Source organism: Pseudophryne corroboree, chromosome 4 (genome assembly GCF_028390025.1).
Source record: "Pseudophryne corroboree isolate aPseCor3 chromosome 4, aPseCor3.hap2, whole genome shotgun sequence".
Taxonomy (NCBI): Eukaryota; Metazoa; Chordata; class Amphibia; order Anura; family Myobatrachidae; genus Pseudophryne; species Pseudophryne corroboree.
In genome coordinates this window covers 411,122,499-411,144,534 of record NC_086447.1, presented here as the reverse complement: position 1 = coordinate 411,144,534, position 22,036 = coordinate 411,122,499, and the positions used below count along the sequence as shown (strand labels likewise).

General features: G+C 41.4%; 1 protein-coding gene and 1 pseudogene across 1 annotated transcript in view; one reads left to right on the top strand and one right to left on the bottom strand.

Moving 5' to 3' along the window:
* Window positions 1–233: 233 nt before the first annotated feature.
* On the bottom strand, window positions 234–352 carry LOC134913560 (5S ribosomal RNA; annotated as a pseudogene).
* Window positions 353–3,543: 3,191 nt separating this feature from the next.
* Window positions 3,544–22,036, top strand: part of B3GAT2 (beta-1,3-glucuronyltransferase 2) — a 245,243-nt gene continuing 226,750 nt past the window's right edge. Inside the window, exon 1 of the mRNA XM_063916785.1 lies at window positions 3,544–5,243. Within this exon, the coding sequence (XP_063772855.1) occupies window positions 4,584–5,243 (660 nt within the window). The 5' untranslated portion in view covers window positions 3,544–4,583. The remainder of the gene's footprint in view (window positions 5,244–22,036) is intronic.

Sequence of the window (22,036 nt, the reverse complement as noted above, 5' to 3'; positions counted from 1 at the left end):
GAGCATGAATGTTCACAAGTACTAATGTACCTATTATAGGTGAAATAATAATGTGAGTAAGCGAAAATAAATGAGCCCTCATCCAAAGAGATGATTCATACATATCCTCTGTAATCGAGATTTTATTTGAATGAGGTCACTACCTCGAGTCTGATATAGTCTGATAAATGCTATAACCTGAAACCAGGTTGGTGCAATGGGTCCCAAATTGCTTTAACTGTTGGAGAATAAAATACCTACGGTACCTAGTATTCCCTGGTGGTTCCCCATCCAGGTACTAACCAGGCCCTGCAGTGCTTGGCTTCCAAGATCAGACGAGTTTGGGCATACTCAGTGCGGTCTGACCGTAGGTAAATCTGTCTCCTAGGCGCACCGTTTTCCGATTATATTGGGACCCAGGATATCAATCACAGAATAAATGAGTATCGGGTTGTATGTGGTCAAAAAATAATACTATAGGCTGCCAGATTATTGCTGGGAGATCTAATCAATAGTAATCTGAAATGAGGCAATAATATTAGCCGTAGGGTCTTGGGGTTGGTATTTCCAATGTCAGGCTCTATTACAATTGTGCTCCCACACGTAACAAAATAAACAAGAGTTGCTCAACAGGGAAGTAGAAAGGAAGAAAGATTTGTAATCACCATAATATCCTTGTTTTTTTTCAATCTTATACAGTTTGTTACACAGTGAGAGCCCGAGGTTTGGCAAGGCTTACTCGTAGGTGGTAATGCAAAGTATACACATAAACAGCAGGTTGAGTGCCAACAAACAATTCTAACAATCCCTCTGCCTCCCATATACTTGTAACATGGCTGGAACAGCAGGTGCCACAGAAAATATTTTGAGCAGTTTGAAAATGTGGTAATAGCTATTACCACATTTTCAAACTGCTCAAAATATTTTCTCATTCAAATAAAATCTCGATTACAGAGGATATGTATGAATCATCTCTTTGGATGAGGGCTCATTTATTTTCGCTTACTCACATTATTATTTCGCCTATAATAGGTACATTAGTACTTGTGAACATTCATGCTCTCTAATTATTGATGCCAGCTCTCGTCTTCTCTTAAGTATATATCAATAAAAGTTATTTTTTAATAATTTCACCATTTCAATTTTTTAAGTGTGCCCTGGAAAAGGCTTATAGTTGCTTCTTTTGGTCTTTTGTTTTCTCTAAAAGACCATACCTGTTGTTTCATAGTTGTCATAACTATCTTCCGGGAGCACCACCAACCATTTGCTGAATTAATCATTTAAGTAGGCTTTTACGTTGGTCTAATAATAAGATTTCTAATCCACTGAACTACAATTGTTATATCCTGTGCAGATTTATTTCTTCATGTAGAGAATGCTGCCTGGCTGCTCTGATGGTGTGTAATACAGAATTAGAGCGGCTGGGCAGCATACTCTACCAGCCTCCCAAGAAGCTCTGCAGAATAAATGCCCCCCAACCCAGCCCGACCCTGTTCAAAGGCCCCGTAGAATCGTTGGGCCCTGGACAGCTGCCCAAAATGTCTATACGTTAAGATGCCCTCAGAAAGGAGTCCAAAAGAATTGTTTAATATGTGTTTCACAGGTGCTGTATCTGCATACTTCATATGTTGAGAATTCAGGTTCCAATTTGGAAATAAAGAAAAAAAAGAGCAACTAACTGTGAACCTGGACAACACCATGCAGGTGGGACAGATTTAAGATGCGCAGAGAGATTTAGATTTAGGAGAGCTGTGTCAAAACTCAAATCTAAATTTCAGTGTACAATAAAGTTGTCCAACATTTGTGGGCTACATGCAAAAGCAGCCAGTATTTACACTGCACGCAAAAAAATGGATGGTATTTGCACTCCTTGCAACATGAAGTGTTCTGTGCGGTATGGGCGTGACCCCCAGATGAACTCTTGCAAAGCGCCGACTGTTTCTGAACAGAATAATTTCTAATAACAAAAGACACTGGTTTTACCTGAAAAATTTGGACTGGATACATATCAAAACTATGTGGTTCCGGGTCAGCTGATGTAATGATATACTGAACAAAATATCCTGCAACCACGCAATATACAGTATCTTTTGTGGCTGTAATTAGAATGCATGCCATCACAGGCTGGGTCATCACATCTGAGGTGCAGAACATCAGATGTGAGGATGTCAATGATGACCTGCAGGAGCGCACATTTGTGGGTACACATTGGACCACAGGTTCTCAAACTTGGTCCTAAAGACTCCACACAGTTCATGTTTTCCAGGTTACCAGTGGATTTTAAAATGTGACATCTGGTGATACACAGTGCATCTGACAGGTGACGTGGAAAACATGAACAGTTTGGGATCCTGAGAACCACTGCTTTAGATGGTGTGTACTGTATATCATTCCGATCCGCGCCGGAACGATATATCGGACAATAATATTGTCCGATGTGTACCCAGCCTAAGAGCAACATCTCTTTCCAACAAATAATTTAATGTCTGTCAACAATTATTATTAACATGTATGAGCTAATTAAAATGGTGAATATACAAGTATAAGCATAAGATCTCATTATTTTATAGATATTTTAAATCAAGGATTTCCTTTGGAAAAGAATAGTTCAGTCCTGCATTTGAAAAATCTTATCTCAAGGTGAGTAATATAATACAGTATTAGACTGGATCCACACATCATTTTGCAGTGTGCACTATACAGTATATTTCTTTTCTCTTTTCTCAACTCACAAGCGCTAGATTTCTCCAGGCACAAAAACTCTGTGAATGGTTACTAGATTTCCTTTAAACTCTGAAACGACAGCAAAAAAAAAAGTTTCATACTTCTGAAGTAGGAAGGCACGGGTCTTGCTCCCTGCAAGGGAACTCCAGCTACCTTTTCCTGGTAATAGGCTATTACAGAATGGAATGCAGTAGCTATACTGTACATTGTTGTTGAGCAGATATAGGGGGAGATTAATCAAAGCTTGTATTGAGATCAAGTGGAGATATTGTAGATAGAGTACGAACCAATTAGCTTGTCATTTTACAAGCTGTGTATGAAAAATTACTGGAGCATATTGGTTAGTACTTTATCTCTCTCCAAGTTTTGATAAATCTCCCCCATATTCTCCTGCAAGATAGACTATTAGTAATATATTATATAGACTAGTGATAATTACTATTCAGGGACCTAAGTGCTGTACAGAAGTCATCATAATCCCCGTGCTGGTACTCATCTGTAACAAATATGAATGGCTTAGCAAAGAAGAGGGGTTTGTCTCCTAGCCAGCTCTCTTCTGTTAATTTCCACCTATTTGAAATGAATGACTATGCTAATCAAATATGTGTTTAAACAAGAACAGCACTGTGTTTGACTATTGGATTTGATTGTGTGTCAAATGTCCTTGTGTAGTTACATTTTATATGCAGCCTTCAATCACATATTCCTGCATCATGTCTCTCTCCCTTCTCTCTCTCCACTTGAGTTGTAAAAGATATGATCACGATGGGCAAGTCTCAATATGATTCAGGATGAACAGGGGAATGCTGGAGAACAGAATGAAAATGAGATTAAAAGCAATCCAAATACAACTTTGATACTTGCCTAAAGAGCAGCTCACAAGTCTGTCTGTCTGCTGCTAAAAATCAGAAATACTACCAGAGGTTTTCCATCTAATTTCTCAATGCCAGCCACAGGGGGTCCTTCTATTCTTCTACTCCCTCTTCCCCACCCAACAGCTCATCGGACTGCAAAGAAATAGAAACAAAGAGGAGAGGGGGTGGGAAAAGCAGGATTGATGCAGGGAGCAGCAATCAAATTCAGCCACAGCCAGTGCATCACTGAGGCTGCTATTACAGATTCACAGCCCAACTGCACAGCATCTTAGGCAGCACGGGCAATAAGAAACAATAGAAACAAACAATTCATCAAGCCCTTGTGACCTGGGTTGTATCTATGTTTCGCCGGCTGACACGAGGTACTCGGAGATGTATTATTTCAGTTTATCCGGGATCCTGAACACATGGATGCTGAAGAAGACACGAAGTTTGGGGGCAGGAGATGAGTTCTTCTAAATGTCTAAGCATTAAGGAATATCTGCCTCTACACTGCACTGTTTGTTGCTGTCCTCTGTGTTAAAAGGTTATCAATGAAGCAATCCTCTGGAATTAATGGGAGCTATTTTTTTTCCTAAGCCATTGACATGACTTGATTTTGTTTCCATGTGTTTTGTGGAAGAAGTCCCTGAGACCTAGCAGTGTCTCTATAATGACTCCCTAGCATCAATAAGCCAGCAACACATTCATTTAAGTGGATTTACTTGTACTGAAGAAATTAACCCGTGCTGTAGATTTATTTCATCCTAGGTGTATTCCGTTGCTTTTTTAAACTAAAGCTTTTACCATTGCACATGGTTTTTTTTACCAGCTAAACCTAATAGTAATATGAGGAGGAATCTCAACCAGGTTCTTGCATGGCAGCTGTGATACTAGTTGGTTTAATGACTGCTGGAGTTGATGTTTTATGTATTTGCCACAATTAATCAGATTTCATACTGCATTTAGGTTACTTGTAAAAAAAAAAGATTTCTCTGACCTGCTCTTACTGTATTTAACAGCAAGATGAAGTCTGTTTTTTACAGTCGTTTCTTCATTCTTCTCCCTTGGGTGTTGATTGTTGTTATTATTATTGATATTGATACCCGGAGACCTTCCAGCTTCAGCAGAGTTTCTACCACCCGTTACTATTCTCCTTACTGGAAACGCAGAATTGGACAAGCTGCTTTGATGCGACCCAAGCCAAGTGACACCAGCACAGGTTCATGGACAACTAACCAGGAGCAGTTGACCAGTTCTGATATTCAGAAGAGAAAGAATGATACAGTACCTATTATCTATGCTATTACCCCAACTTATAGCCGCCCTGTGCAAAAGGCGGAACTCACTCGGCTAGCCAACACATTCCGTCAGGTGCCACGTTTACACTGGATAGTAGTAGAGGATTCTGCTCTACCTACAGATTTAGTAAGCCGCTTCTTGGCTGGAGCAGGTGTAAGGGCCACCCACTTGCATGTGCCCACACCACGGAGATACAAACGTTCTGGTTTACCCCGTGCCACTGAACAGAGGAATGCAGGATTGGCTTGGCTTAGGCAGCAATACCAACCCCAGCCTCATTACACCCAGAGATTAGTGATCCAGTCACCTGTACAGCAGGAGTACCCTGGCGTCGTCTTCTTTGCAGATGATGATAACACTTACAGTCTGGAGCTTTTCCAGGAGGTATTTTTGTGACATTTCTCAAATGTTCTCTTTTTATCATAATAACGATGCTTGCTTTAGACAACATATAAAGGGCATAATTAGCAGTACAGTCATTCTTAGATGTCTTGATGTTATTAAAAAATATATATATATATATATTTTAAATTTCAAACACCCATGTATAAATAATAGCTATGTTACTGCATGGGAACAGATTGCAAGTACAGAAGATACCTGTCCTTATTTTTCAGCACTATGGCTATTAGACAGTTCCCAGTCCTTTTTCAGCTGCTGATGCCTCTAGCAAACTTTCTGATGCCACAAACACCCTGCTTGTTCTGCCTCCAAAGAGCTCTCCACAGCTGCTTTCAAGGTAGTGTGTGGAATTTGAAGCAACCAGCCTGGGCTTCAAAACAATAAAGTATGCCTTTATGGAATAGTCTTCACAATACAGTTTTTTAAATGCAACTAGAATGCCTCTCGATGTTTTATAGGCAAGTCTGCTGGGGTTCTTAATTTTACTCTGCTTCACTTGACCTGATTTAACACACACTGCAGGATAAGTGTAGCTATGTGCTTAAAGTAATTATTTCACATTTAATTTATGTTGCTAAGTAGCAAAGATTATATGGGTGTGTCTTCTCAGTATATATAGAATATATTTAGATTCAGCAGTATCACAATCTTTAGAGTAAAATATGGATTTGAGTAACTTTAATAGGAATATTGATGGTTTGGAAATATATTGACTAGTGAAAAGATGTAACTTTCCTGTCTATGTGATGCCACTGCACTGTTTCTATTACTATTGATGCTATTTATGTAATATTTTGGTCTGTAGTACACATGGAAAGGGTGTTGGAAGTAGATGAGAAGGGTTATGTGAGATCATCTGCCAGTACCATTATAGCAAAACTGTTGCCCAAATCATTGAATTAAGTCTAAATAATTTTGATGGGGAAAAAAATGAACCCATTTCTCTTGTAACAAAACATGGTCTGCAGAGGGAGTCAAAGCACTGATTTCAGAGAATGTTACCTTCTCTTTACTGTGTGTGAACACTCACTATTTCATTGCTTTATTAACTATCAATACACTACATAGCTGCCAAAAAAACATATGATAGGTATATTTGTGCTTATCGTGGCATTCTAGAACCATTTAGCAGGTCCAGTATTTTTATATTATAAATGAAAATGAAGGCACCAAACATGCACTATATAATAATAATAATATTATTATTATTATTATTATTATTATTATTATTATTAATTATTTATATGGCGCTCCTTCTCTAACATGACTCGTTGATGCGTTATAAATTACTTTGTTCTCCCTAAATTCGACAGATTTTTTTTTTGCTGTATTGAATCCATTTAATATATATAGAAAATCTTAGCTAACATAGTACAGGTTGAGTATCCCATATCCAAATATTCCGAAATACGGAATATTCCGAAATACGGACTTTTTGGAGTGAGAGTGAGATAGTGAAACCTTTGTTTTCTGATGGCTCAGTGTGCACAAACTTTGTTTAATACACAAAGTTATTAAACATATTGTATTAAATGACCTTCCGGCTGTGTGTATAAGGTGTATATGAAACATAAGTGAATTCTGTGAATGTACACACACTTTGTTTAATGCACAAAGTTATAAAAAATATTGGCTAAAATGACCTTCAGGCTGTGTGTATAAGGTGTATATGAAACATAAATGCATTCTGTGCTTAGATTTAGGTCCCATCACCATGATATCTCATTATAGTATGCAATTATTCCAAAATACGGAAAAATCCCATATCCAAAATACCTCTGGTCCCAAGCATTTTGGATAAGGGAGACTCAACCTGTAACACTCTATTATTGCAAATGTCTTAAAATAAAAATGAAAAAAGTGCAACAGGTGTGTTTGTGTAACCAAAGCAGCTACAAAACACATTTCTGCAGTACACTATTACAGTATTTATGTCAAATGAACCTTATAAAAGTTTATTAAATTACTGTAGTTTGTCTGTGAGGTTACTGTTTGCCAGATGCAGGACATTTATGATGCAGGGTATAGTTATATTGTTGACATTTATGCTGTTGATTGTCAAAAGTTAACCAGACATTCCCTTTCATGCACCTGAAAAGTACTGCCAGATTGACTTGAGCAGCTTCCAGTGTGTGTGTGTGTGTGTGTGTGTGTGTGTGTGTGTGTGTGTGTGTGTGTGTGTGTGTGTGTGTGTGTGTGTGTGTGACAGTAATGTCGACTGGACAGTGTGGACCCAGTAATAATGCTACTTAAATCATGTCAGCATTAAATTTTCAAACATGGTACTTTACCATTAAGCTTAAAGTTTTAACGTTGACACAGTTAACATGGTTTAAATAACATTACTACTACCATTGTCTGGTCAGCATTACGCTGTCTACATTTTTACTGTCGACCACATAAATGTCAACAAAATGTATGTATCCTGTATTTCATTTTGTATAATGTTATATTGTATTTGAATACTGACCACATTCTACAAGAGTACATCATGGTATTCACACATTATCATAAATCACAATCCGTTACTACTTCCATTTTATTCTTAAGTAGCTTTACCTATAAACCACCAAAACAAAGGAAACTTTGTAATTCAAATTGATAATTTCAAGCTTGACACATCTTGTAATGGAAAGGATTGATCTTTCTCTTGAAACTCTTATCACTCTGTCTGGTGAAAGAGGCCTAAAATATTGCACCCATAAATAAAACTATGGATTTCCCTCTGTGGCTCTTTAAACGATTGTTCTTGATGGATTGTGTTGATAAAGAATGAAAGGAATATCTCTCTAGCTTTGTCAATAACTAAAATCCCCCAAATCCTGTAACCCACTAAATGTGATACAATATTTAGTGTTTATATGGAAAAATGTTTATACAGCAAATTCCAGAAACCATACTAATTAATCTCCTTGTTCACCTTTAATGAACACAAACACACAAGCTTTTCAGAGGTATAAAGGTCATTGGGGGTTTTCTGTAGATTTGAAGAACCTGCAAAAACATCCCACAGCCTATCAATAAAAATACATTTTCCTGTAGTAAAGTCTGGATGGGTAATTCTTCAGGAACAGGCATTCCTTAGTTGTTACTTGTCACTTGTGGCTTATGTGAATATACATAATATTAAATACATTCATCATGTTCCTGGCCAGTGCTCCTCTGAATGGGTAGCATATGCACCTGCTTTACTACAAGGCATGATCATCAGTGTGTACTTGTACCTTCCCTATACTAGGTGCAGAAATATGCCTCCTCACAGGTGTATATAAGCATAGGCTGCATTTGGTTAACACATCCTTACTCAACTTTGCTTTTTAAGAACACCCTACCATGCTCCCACTCCTCCTCTGATATGTTCAGAATATGTTCGACTCCGCATTCTTTGCAAGCATTCATTTTCTTTGCATGCACAGAGCAGGGGTGTTTTAAGAGAGGAGAGGACCTGCGTGCCGCCTCCGTTGCAGGCTCTCTCCTCTCTGGCAGCAGTAGGCTCTGGCATAATGCCTGAGTCTATTGCGTATGCGAGGTGGCCATGTTCCCAGAGACACCTCCAGTGTGCATGCGCAAATCACTCGGAAATGGCCGTGGCAGCCATTTTCTGAGTGCTTTGTGTCCACACAGCAGGGCCACCATCGCAGGACTCTGGAGGGGTAAGTATAATATATGGGTGCAGTATGTGTGGTGTTGGTCTCCCTGGACAACACACACACTGCACCCATTATAAAAACGCCTGTGGCACAGAGCAAATCCATGCAAAATGAAGCTATGCAAATTCATGCAAGAGAAATGACACTGTCAGACATGCAGAATAATGAGCAAGCCTGTTGCAGATACAGTAGTATCTACTGTATCTAGTAGTAGTAGTAGTAGTAGTAGTAGTAACTACAGTAGTAGTCGTAGGCGCTGGAACATGTAGGGCAAGGGGATGGCTCCCCTCCAAAAAAATATTTATGAAGCACCAGTCAAAGTACTGGGCCGCGGGGCGCAGTGCGGCTGCCATCTACTGTTAATACAGACAGTGTCAGTACAGAGATAATTCCCTTTCCGGCTGCTCCACATCCTGCCTCCCCTCAGCCCTACTCCCCCCTGCACCCAGCTCCAACCCCTACAGTGTGTGGCTAGTTACTGTGGGCTGGCCCCTCCTCTGGGACCAGCCCTGCGCCCTTCTCACCTTCCACTTCATGTGTTCCTCTCCTCTTCCCCTTCAGCTTCACTTTGTCCTCCCATCCCCTTCCCTCATATCACCCCCTGACCTCCCCATGCATGGGAAAATGCATGGGAAATCACCAATTGGGATACCGTTAAAATGTAAGTATCCCCTGAAAGTATTACAGAGGATCCCTGTTTTCCATCACAATAGCGATGGCATTATCCATTTTAGTCTATAGGCTACATATCGCATAATTTACCAGAAGAGGGATTGTTCAGATCCCTCCCTGGTAACAGCCACTGGCCCATGCACTGTCTAGTGGCCACCCATGTGCAGTAGGTCCGCAGCATAAAGTAACGTTTTCCTAATGTGATCACTTTAGTTTACACATTGCTAGGATGGGCTCCTATCAGAGTGTCTGACCCTGCTCCCTGATATCTTAATGGAATTTATTTTCTTATTGCCTCAATAGCAGAGATAAGAAATTCTATTTATTGAGTTTAACCGTCAGTAAACAGTAAATGGGCCCCATAATGTTGTATTTTTCATTTAATAAACCATTATCTGCATTCTCCATAGTGTCCGCTATGCTGTTTTTACATAAATTTGTACGTATGTGTACAGATAGATCTGTCTTTAGATAGGTGGTGTGGCAGGTAAGTCCAGCTGCCCTTGAGAGGGCAACATTTAGCAATATAGGGGTGCCAAAATGAAAATATACATATCGCGCCCCTCCCCCTCAACCGAAAAAGGCTGTGGAGGAGCCCCTGGTAGTAGAAGGCTTTCAGAAGTGGAACTGAGCAGATACCTGTTCAAAAAAAAGAATCTCAGAATTAATTAAAGGGAACAGCAAAGGGGGTACATTGTCAGAGTATGTCCAAATTAGTCCATAAGTAGGTTAGCTTTCCAGGCCTCATACTTTCAATCTCCATCCTCATTATAACTAGAGATGAGCGGGTTCAGTTTTACTCGGTTTTACTCGGATTTACTCGGTTCTCAAAACGGCATCTTATTGGCTCACGAATGTCACGTGTTTTGGATAGCCAATAGGAAAAATCCGGATAAAACTGAACTGGCGTTAATTCTGGCGTTAAATCCGAACCCGCTCATCTCTAATTATAACCAGTTTATGTAGTAATTAGTGGTACACATGTTTTTTTTTAACAAACAGCTTTGCTTTTATGATAAAAAAAAAAATCAGCCGCAGCATCCATATACCACATTGCTCACACAGGACCCTCATTCTGATGTGGTCAGCATAGCTATAGCTGCTGCTTACATGGAAGCAGCAGCGATAGCACTAATATGGTAATTACTGATCCAAACTTCTGAAAATGCAAAGTGCCTGGCCCTCTCGCCCTCAAAATCATCTGCATCTCTGTTTCGGAACACTCTTGAGGAGTGGAGAAATTAAAAGTCGGCAAGTATGTTTTGTGGCTGCTCCCACCTCACAACCTACTTCAACAGTCATAGACTGCATCTCCAAATTTTTAATATAAGACCCTCTTCCCCTCCTGCACTCCTCGTACAGCAATTCTCATTCTATGACGAAGAACAATAGATGTGGTTCTAGAAACTAAAGTTGCAAACAGTTTTGTTGTTTGAGATTTTGCTGTCCACATTGTCTTCACCATGTCACTGCATGCTAGGTTTTTGTAATTTGACAGTTTTTCTATATTGTATATTATTGTAACATGATTATTCCAATAATCACTTTGATTACAATGGCTTTACATGCCCAATATGTGTGGAGAACCAATTGAAAAGAATAAACAGATCTCTCCAAATGAAACAGTGGGGCTTTCATCGAAAGAGATCAATGTGGTTTCAGTTAATGAGGCCACAGTCATCTCATGACATAAAGCTATAATGGTTCCTCACTTAAAGCAATCAGCTTTATATACAAATAATAATAGAAGTTTTAATGTTCAAACTGTGTTTAATTGATGCTAGTTGAGCCAGTGAAACCGTTTGGCTTTATGACAACTTGAATCTCTAGAATGTTCACAGGCTGGTGAGCCATCAATTGGACAGCATGAGCTTAGAGTAACTTGTACAGGACTGGGTTTTTTTTTGTACAAAAACAGCTCAAAAAAATGATTGCCGCCTAATCCCCCTTGCTACTGTACTAGAACTAGCCTGCCAGTGACTGTCTCCTGTTCCAGTTCAATGACCAAGTTTCATTTCAGAAGATTTGATAAGTAATCTTATGGTTTTGTGTATGAAAGTTGAGTGCAGTACAGCAAAAGGTTTGTCATTTTCTATGGTGCTTAGCTATTAACATGTCCCATTTTGCTGACTGTCTGTGTTCCCGAGCATGGACAGGCTTGCTTAATAAAATTCCTTTTTGAAAAAAATCTGGGGCAAAATTACAAGTGAACTAGTGAATATATATATTTTTTTCCCTGCAGGTAGTGTTGTACATCCCCTGTCTCAATTTTATCTACCAAAAAGAGATGGGATACTCACATTATTCTTTCTAGTAATATCTGTTAGGACTTTCCCTCCATGTACAGGGTCTGGTAAATTCAACAAACTTTAAAAAAAAAAAAAAAACAATTAAAAAACTTAATTGAAAGTCAAAAAAATAATAATGAAATGCATATTATTTTTTTCCCTAGCACCTTCCCAGTTCAATAAAAGTCAATCATTAAGTCCAATACTAACAATTTCCAACATGCTGCCACCCCAACATTTGCCCCCCAATCTGATTTACATCCACCTTAAGGATTTGGCACACAAGTAAATCATTTTCATATGAGGTGAACTAAAATGAAGACCCTTGCCCTTGGCCACTATAACATGTAAGACATGTATAAAGTGTATATACTATACTTAATGGATAGTATTAAATTGTCTGCGTTCACTGAACCTGGGTAATTATTTCGTCTGGGCTATCCAACTAGCCACCAGGGTGTTCTAATGCTGGCAGAGCTAACACAAGCAGACAGGGTCCGCTTTCATCCTAGGCTCAAAGGTGATGGGGGGCTTGTAAAATTTGGTATAGATTCTGCAGATTTCTAGTTACGCCCCTGCTCACAACCATACATTGTAGTCAGACAAATAACTCATGGAGCTATTTGTTCCGGCATTGCAAAACTGTTCATTTTAACTATATGAAGCTTGGTGGTGTGTGGTGAGCAATGCATGTTTTCAATATAGGGTGATGTGACTGAAGTTGCACATATGTCCTGTGTATATGGGTGCCTGCCTGCCTATCCGCCCCCCATCCAATACATCAGTAGGACATCGGTCATCATAGAGAGGGAGTCAGGAACTTCTCCGTCTCAGGAAAATAAATTGTCCCGTTATTGTTGTTACTCACTGGGTTCCTGCGCCACTGTTTATGTTGTCAATATGTACAGAATTCCTAATACAGAAACTGACAGAATGTCACTATTGTGAGTGCCGACAGCTGATTAAGGGTTAGTGTTAGGCCGAGGTTAGGGTTTGAGTAAAAGCAATGGGAAATCCCACTGTCGGCATGCCGACATTCACATTTTATATGTTGACGTTCCGATTGTCAGCAAAGTATACCACACTCGTGTGGAAAATTCTGTTTTTCTTTGGACTTTTTTAAGTATAAACAGCTCCCATTTTTTGTCCAACTTTGCATCAGGTCCAGAATTATATTTATTGCCAAACCATAAGGTCACAATAGCATTCTCAATGTTAAAGATGAGTTCTACTTTTAAAACTGTGAACATACAGTAGAATGAAAATGGAATTGTAAAACACATGGAAATAGACAGCTTCTTATACGTTCTTTTATAGGCACCTGTGGGTTTTATGTTGGAATTACAAGGTCTCTTTAATGTTCATGGAGATCACTGAAAACAGAAATAGAAATGTTTAATATCTGTTCTAACAAATCAGCATCTGGGCAAATCGGATTAAATATTTGTGACTATTTGAACACTACAGGGCTTAAGACACCAAATATTTGCTGTGAGCTGATAAGTCTAGCTGTTGCTGGTTACTTGCTCGTGTCGCTATGATGTAATATAACACTCGCATGCCCTTCCAGCAGGAGCGATAATTAGAATTTCTTTCTCAAGTAACATGTGTCTATTGGTTGTAGCTGTCTGCCTTACAGAAGATAATGTTGAAATGAGTGAAAAGTGACAAAACACAAGCCATGGTTTAGAAAAGGCTGCTTCTATTGCATAATAACCAGATCTATTTTCTATTTTATGGAATGTATAACTATTACCAAGATACCAAGATATCGACAAAAGCAGAAGGCGTTCAGTTTACACCCAACACACCACACTGCCATTCATGTGGCACTTTAAGAATACACATCACATTGTGTAAATGGTATTTCCCATAGCATTGTCTCAGTTACCTCCCATTTTTGCATTCAGTATCTTCTCTCCCATAATATGTCATATTGCACTGGAAAATCCTACTGACATTAATGGAAAACTCATTTTGGTTTAAAGATGAATTATCACTTCTATGTTTTTATTGAGTTTAAAAATAATGCAAATGCAATCACAGAGGTAACATGGTTAATAAATAGTAAAAAAAAATCTTATTAAGTTAGAAGCATACTTACCTACTCAAGCGGAAGGGTAGGGTAGGAAATCCTGACACTCAGAATTACAGCAGGGATCCCGAAAGTCAGAATCACGATGGATTGCAGTAAGTATTTTTATTCTACCCCTAACCCACCCCTCTCGCAGCCTAATCCTAACCATCCCCTTCCGCAGCCTAACCCTAACCCCCACACACAGCCTAGCCTCCCCCACCCCCTGCAGCCTCCTCCTAGTGTCTAACCCAAACCCTAAGGTCAATACTTATCTTCAGAATTCATTGGGACTCTGAAGGTCAGGATCCCGCTGTCTGTTTTCTGACTGCTCTGACCGCATCCCAGAAATTACGTAAGAGTAAGTGGTCCTCCTGCATCCTGCCTATATCTTAGTAAAATGGGCAGGACACGGGTTATAATGCTGCGATTTGCAGGTCTATAGGAAGGGGGCAGGGCCAATATGATGTGATTCTATTAGAAACTTATCATTTTACCCCAACAGGTGCTCAGCCTCATCACCAGTCATCAGCATCTCCCACATGGGGATCTCCAGGAGTGGAGAAAAAGTAGGTCAGAAGTCTATAGCTACTGTAGATCTATTTATATATAGAAACCCCACATATATAATATCAGTCACACAACTCAGATAATATATTTTACAGATTATTAAAAATACATACCAATAGATGGATCAAATGTGGATCAAGTTTCAGAATGATATTTGTGCCAGCTATGCCACTTCATCTTTATTGATGATGTTGGACTAAAGACTTTATATCCTAATGTTTCCATCTCATAGCATCTATTCATTTCAGTCACATCAGACAAGGTAGGAGTATTAAACTGATGCCACTCTTCATCGCCTTATTACAGTAGATATGCCCTGAACTAGGCACCAATGGAATGGCAAATTTGCCACCCAGCTGGTCCTACCAATTGGCTGTTTATGCGTGGTGATGTTTGTGGTATTGAACTCTGTTTATGCATGGTGATGCTTGTGGTATTGAATTGAACTTCAAGTGCAAGTATGTCTGTGGTTTCCAGTGACTATTGTGGACCAGTAAAACTGGCCATATACTAGGTCGATATTGTGTATACACTAGGTCGTTATCACTGCACCCTTGTTTGGTAGCAGTTCACCCAAAGCACAGTTAAAGTAAATGCTAGTGAAATAAAGAGACACTGTGACCACTAACTTCCTCATTTTATTAAACTTCAAAGTAACCCAACATAACTCTGCCTCATCAACATAGTCCAAGTAAAAGTTCAGTAAGAAACTTTATTAGACTATGATCCCTGTGCCACACCACAGAATGAAATTGGCTGGAAGGGTAAATAGCCACTTAACCAATCAAAATCAACAAGCACAGGAAAACCTTTTGTGATAAGATGAACCTCGTCCAGCTCCATTCATTTTAACATCGTTGCATCTTTGTTTCAATCACATCTCCACTGTACACTGAATCTTATGATTAAATTATTTTCACAGTGTGCGGTAAGAGTCTCTCAAGCAGCCAGTATTAGTACTGCTTATAATTAACGCTTGCTAAATGTGTACAATTACACTGAGGCTAATGTCTCAGACAGTTAATCTTGCGGAAATCATTCTTTGTATCATGCAGTAAAATGTATGAAATTACTAAAAATGTCAAATGTTCTTGCAATAAGTGTGAAATGCATGATGTTTTCCTACTCATTGGTCACTGTAATAATAATTTAAAAGACAGTAAGGGCGGTATTCAATTCTTTTCACCCCCTTCCACACCCATTCTGTTTCTGCCCTCGGGGGCGTGGTATCAACATTTCAGCTTGCTACCCCCGGGGTAGCGAGGCACCCAACCCTTTACACAGCTAAACCTGATGACTTTGGGCACGATATGCGCAATAATGGGGATCATTTTAGAAAGGAGATTGGGCGATATATGTAATTTGAATACCACCCTAAGAATAATGTATGCATGTGTGAAGATGCATTAATAGTCACAGTCATTTTACTTTCCTTTGTTTTTCTAAACATTTACATAAGTATTTTAGAATAGAAATTGAAAGTTAAATTCAATGAAGGGAGTGAGCATAAAGCATTAGAAGCCTAGAGTTTGCAGGATGGATTTTGTTGTGTCCAGCATCCAGCATTTGTAGTTTGGTCTGGAATAATGCCGAGGACGATTTTCTGGGCAGCTTTTCAGCAGCTCTATTGGCATTTCATTGACCAGCCCAACACTGTCTGAAGGCCAAATGCAAGTGCGGTGTGACAGTGATGGTGCCACTCCGATGGCCCTGCATGATGGCGCCAATCACACACACACACCTTGTTGCGGCCCTGGGGGACTGACATTATGAGGCCAGATGCAAAAACCATAATGTATATATACAGATGTGTCCACATATACTGTGGCTTCAGTTGTGCCAAACAGTCCCTCTTGGTGCGCAAGGCCCCAGGTGACTAGGCAGCACCGAGCATCTCTCATGCTCAATATGTGCATCATATTTGCATAAACAAAACAACTGAAAGTGACAAAATTACTTTGCTAGATTACACTGATCAATTGAAATGCAACATATGTATATTTGCATACCTCCCAGCTATCCCGATTACAGTCCCGCTATTTGGACACTGTCCCAAAGTCCCTCCTGTGTCCCACCGCAAAGCCACGGGTGATCCCTGAATAGATGCTATGCGCATCCAAACACGGAATCTACTGTATATAGTGCAGGGAGATGAGCCTGGGGGCTGCCCAGCTGCTCAGGGAGTCCTGGGCACTCCCCCAAAATGACAAAAAAACGGTTGTTGAATTGTTAGGAGGAATGCATTTGTCCATCTGTATGTGAATGAGTCTTCTGAATCTGTATACTAAGTGTTACGATACAGTAGCCAGATTTTTCTCACACCTAGTTCCAATGCGCTTCTTTTGGGACTTTGTACGTGTTTAAAACTAATTCCTGTGCAGTGAAAGACGCAGCCCAGCATCTCTGGTATACCGTGAGTTTTATTTTTGTGACTTTAAAGAAAAGTGGCTCAGTTGCACCGGGAATCTTGTACCATATGGTGTATTAATGCTGGGTGTATGAGGACACATTTGTACTGTACTCGTAAGGTATAGGCCCTCATTCCGAGTTGTTCGCTCGCTAGCAGATTTTAGCAGCATTGCACACGCTAGGCCGCCGCCCTCTGGGAGTGTATCTTAGCTTAGCAGAATTGCAAACAAAAGATTAGCAGAATTGCGAATAGAAAATTCTTAGCAGTTTCTGAGTAGCTCGAGACTTACTCCTACACTGCGATCAGCTCAGCCCATTTCGTTCCTGGTTTGACGTTACAAACACGCCCTGCGTTCGGCCAGCCACTCCCCCGTTTCTCCAGACACTCCCGCGTTTTATCCTGGCACGCCTGCGTTTTTTCACACACTTCCAGAAAACGGTCAGTTTCCGCCCAGAAACACCCACTTCCTGTCAATCACACTCCGATCACTTCAACGATGAAAATTCTTAGTTCGGACGTGAGTAAATCTACTAAGTTTTGTGCTAAAATACTTAGCGCATGCGCACTGCGTACCATGCGCATGCGCATTTTGCCTTAATCGCTCCGTGCGAAAATCGGCAACGAGCGAACAACTCGGAATGACCCCCATAGTGAGACACTCAAATACAAATGCAGTTTGCTCATTCAGTCTTCACCAATGGAATTATGTATTAAGGGCCTGATTCAGAGATGGAAGCAATGTTGATGTTCCACACAAGTGAGCAATTATCGGTAGACTGTGCAAGTGCCATGATCGCATTGCTCAAGCGTCAAGGTACCACTGCAATTTCGCTGGTAATGAGAATTTCATCACATAGTGATTGACTGGAAGGGATCATTTTGAGGGAGGTAACAGGGAGTGGTTGTAAAAAGGAAGGTGTGTCATGGCCGGTTTTGAGATGTATATCTGCCTCCAGCTGCAAAAACATGGCACCTGCATTGCTATTGCCATGTCCAGTCTGTGTATCTGTGGATTCAGTATGAAAAGCAGCGGTCGAGGTTCCAGCAGTCAGTATCCCAATGCCAGCATTCCAATCGTAGCAATGCTGACAGGGATGCATTATGGTACAGAAACCTCCCTCCCCTACCCCCTAACCCTAACTGTCCCTGTCCGCAGTCTAACCCTAACCTTCTCCATTTATGCCTAACCCTAACCTCCCCCTGGTGGTGCCTAAACCTAGCCCCCCCTTTCCCGCAGCCTAAACCTAACCCTCCCTCCTTAGTGTCTAACCCTAACACTCCCCAGGTGGTGCCCAACCCTAACCCCCTCTCTCTGCAGCCTAACCCTAACCTCCCCCACCCCGCAGCCTAACCCTAACCCTGCCCAGAGTGTGTCTAAACCTAACGCACCCCCCCCTACACACAGCCTAAATCTAAGGTGGCCATTAATACTTGCGTTCGGGATCCTGCCAGTTGGGATTCTGTTGTCGGGATCCTGATTCTTTTGGGATTCCATCATCGTGTGCGCTGATGGCTGTCGGGATTATGGTCTTGGTATTATTGCTGCCGGGATCACAAACATATACAATATCCATAGGGAAAGACCATAACTAGCGGAGTGCCAGCTGTGCCTGGTACACAGCGCATATGTACTGCGGCTGCAGGACTGCCAACAGCACCCGCATGGCCATGCTCCCACCGCTGAAGTAGTTTTGTCCTTCCGATCACTGCCACTGCTTCCCCTCTGTAGTTATGCTCTGGCGCTCCTGGGTCCCAGCTTTCCCTTCTGTGTCCGCAGAGCTGCAATGTTTGGATGGGAGGAGGTTGGTGGAAGGCAGCTAATGTTCAGGACCAAATGTAAGTATAAAAACATGCACACACCCTTGTAAAAGGGGGATCTACCTGGCATAATGTGTAAAAGAGTCTCTACCTGGCATAATGTGTAAAAGGGGTCGCTAACTGGAATAATGTGTAAAAGGGGGCTCTACCTGGAGTAATGTGTAAAAAGGGGGCTCTACCTGATGTCATATGTAAAAGGGGGCTCTAGCTGGAGTCATGTGTATAATTAGGCCCTACCAGGCATAATGTGTAAAGCAGGCTCTACCTGGAGTAATGTGTAAAAGGGGGCTCTGCCTGGAGTAATGTGTAAAAGGAGCATTGCCTGGAGTAATGTGCAAAGAGAGCTCCCTGCTCTACCTGGCATAATGTGTAAAAGGGGGCTTTACCTGGCATAATGTGTAGAAGGGGGCTCTACCTGGTGTTATGTATAAAAAGGGGCTCTACCTGGCATAATGTGTAAAAGGGGCTCTGCCTGGCATAATGTATATAATGGGGATCTACCTGGCATAATGTGAAAAAGGGAGCTCTACCTGGCATAATGTGTAAAAGGGGGCTCTACCTGGCGTAATGTGTAAAAGGGGGCTCTATCTGGAGTAATGTTTAAAAGGGGGCTCTGCCTGGAGTAATGTGTAAAAGGGGGCTCTGCCTGGAGTAATGTGTAAAAGGGGGATCTACCTGGCATAATGTGCAAAAGGGGACACTATCTGGAGTAATGCGTTAAAGGAAGCACTGCCTGGAATAATGTGTAAAAGTGGGCTCTGCCTGGCATAATGTGTAAAAAGGGTCTCTACCTGGTGTCATATGTAAAAGGGGATTCTATCTGGAGTAATGTGTATAATGGGGCTCTACCTGGCATAATGTGTAAAGCAGGCTCTACCTGGTGTCAAATGTAAAAGGGGTTCTACCTGGCATAATGTGTAAAAGGGGGCTTTACCTGGCATAATGTGTAGAAGGGGGCTCTACCTGGTGTTATGTATAAAAAGGGTCTCTACCTGGCATAATGTGTAAAAGGGGCTCTGCTTGGCATAATGTATATAATGGGGATCTACCTGGCATAATGTGAAAAAGTGAGCTCTACCTGGCATAATGTGTAAAAGGGGGCTCTACCTGGCGTAATGTGTAAAAGGGGGCTATGCCTGGAGTAATGTTTAAAAGGGGGCTCTGCCTGGAGTAATGTGTAAAAGGGGGATCTACCTGGCATAATGTGCAAAAGGGGACACTACCTGGAGTAATGTGTTAAAGGAAGCACTGCCTGGAATAATGTGTAAAAGTGGGCTCTGCCTGGCATAATGTGTAAAAAGGGGGCTTTACCTGGTGTCATATGTAAAAGGGGGTTCTAGCTGGAGTAATGTGTATAATGGGGCTCTACCTGGCATAAAGTGTAAAGCAGGCTCTACCTGGAGTAATGTGTAAAAGGGGGCTCTGCCTGGAGTAATGTGTAAAAGGAGCATTGCCTGGAGTAATGTGCAAAAGGGAGCTCTACCTGGCATAATGTGTAAAAGGGGGCTTTACCTGGCATAATGTGTAGAAGGGGGCTCTACCTGGTGTTGTGTATAAAAAGGGGCTCTACCTGGCATAATGTGTAAAAGGGGCTCTGCCTGGCATAATGTATATAATGGGGATCTACCTGGCATAATGTGAAAAAGGGAGCTCTACCTGGCATAATGTGTAAAAGGGGGCTCTACCTGGCGTAATGTGTAAAAGGGGGCTCTATCTGGAGTAATGTGTAAAAGGGGGCTCTGCCTGGAGTAATGTGTAAAAGGGGGATCTACCTGGCATAATGTGCAAAAGGGGACACTATCTGGAGTAATGCGTTAAAGGAAGCACTGCCTGGAATAATGTGTAAAAGTGGGCTCTGCCTGGCATAATGTGTAAAAAGGGTCTCTACCTGGTGTCATATGTAAAAGGGGGTTCTATCTGGAGTAATGTGTATAATGGGGCTCTACCTGGCATAATGTGTAAAGCAGGCTCTACCTGGTGTCATATGTAAAAGGGGTTCTACCTGGCATAATGTGTAAAAGGGGGCTCTACCTGGCATAATGTGTAGAAGGGGCTCTGCTTGGCATAATGTATATAATGGGGATCTACCTGGCATAATGTGTAAAAGGGGCCCTGCCTGGCATAATGTATATAATGGGGATCTACCTGGCATAATGTGAAAAAGGGAGCTCTACCTGGAGTAATGTTTAAAAGGGGGCTCTGTCTGGAGTAATGTGTAAAAGGGAGCTCTACCTGGCATAATGTGCAAAAGGGGACACTACCTGGAGTAATGTGTTAAAGGAAGCACTGCCTGGAATAATGTGTAAAAGTGGGCTCTGCCTGGCGTAATGTGTAAAAGGGGGTTCTACCTGGCGCTATGTGTATAAGGGGAACTACTTGGATTAATGTGTATAAGTGGCACTACTGTGTGGCAGAATTTGAATAATGGAAACCATTGTGCGTCGTAATATACATTGATATTATTTTGTGACAATGCTCCTTCCCCATGGAGCCATGCCCCTATATTTTATCAGCGAGCATTGTCCCTATTTTAATATGGGGGGCACCAATTCTCTTTCTGGCATAGGGCACCAAAATGTATAGTTATTACTCTGCCATAGGGATACTCTTAAGTCTGATGTTCCTTGTTCTCGTTTATAGTCTGCAAATGTGTATGCAATTGCAAATGAGTTGCGGTAGCTCCAGTGGGTGTCTCTTTTCATTTTTGGGCAGCAGCTTCACTTGCAAATATCAGCAGTTGCAAAATCAAGAATTTCGTACTTGTAGTTGCATTAGTGTACATCTCTGAATCAGGCCCTAAGAACAAATATACATCACAGCAGTAGTAATTTTTGTGGGGCATTTACAGTTTATGGTGTAAAATGTGCATGGTTTACCAAAAAGGTAGATAGAGCTGTAAGTAAAAAGATGCACCATGCACAGCATCTATTCACGGGAGGCAGACTGGCTGGGGGCTTGGCCAGCAGCTCACAGAACGCATATTCACTGTGGCCCCAGCTAGACCAGCAACACCCGCTTGGCCTCAACACCACCACCGCCGCTGCACTATGGGGTCCGTCTGCTCGCCCACCCGCTGTCTATCTCAGCTGCCTTGCCTGAATATCTCATCTCACATAGGTAGCTGGGCAGCACTGCAGCAGGACTTCACAATGATGCTCCAGTTCCACCCCTCTCCTCCTGGCTCCCCCTTCTTCCCTCCCCATGTCTTCTGTGAGAGATGACCTCTCTCCCAATCCGCCCCCAGCCCACCCACAGTGGCTCTACCTTGCATAATGCGTATCTGGGGCTCTGCC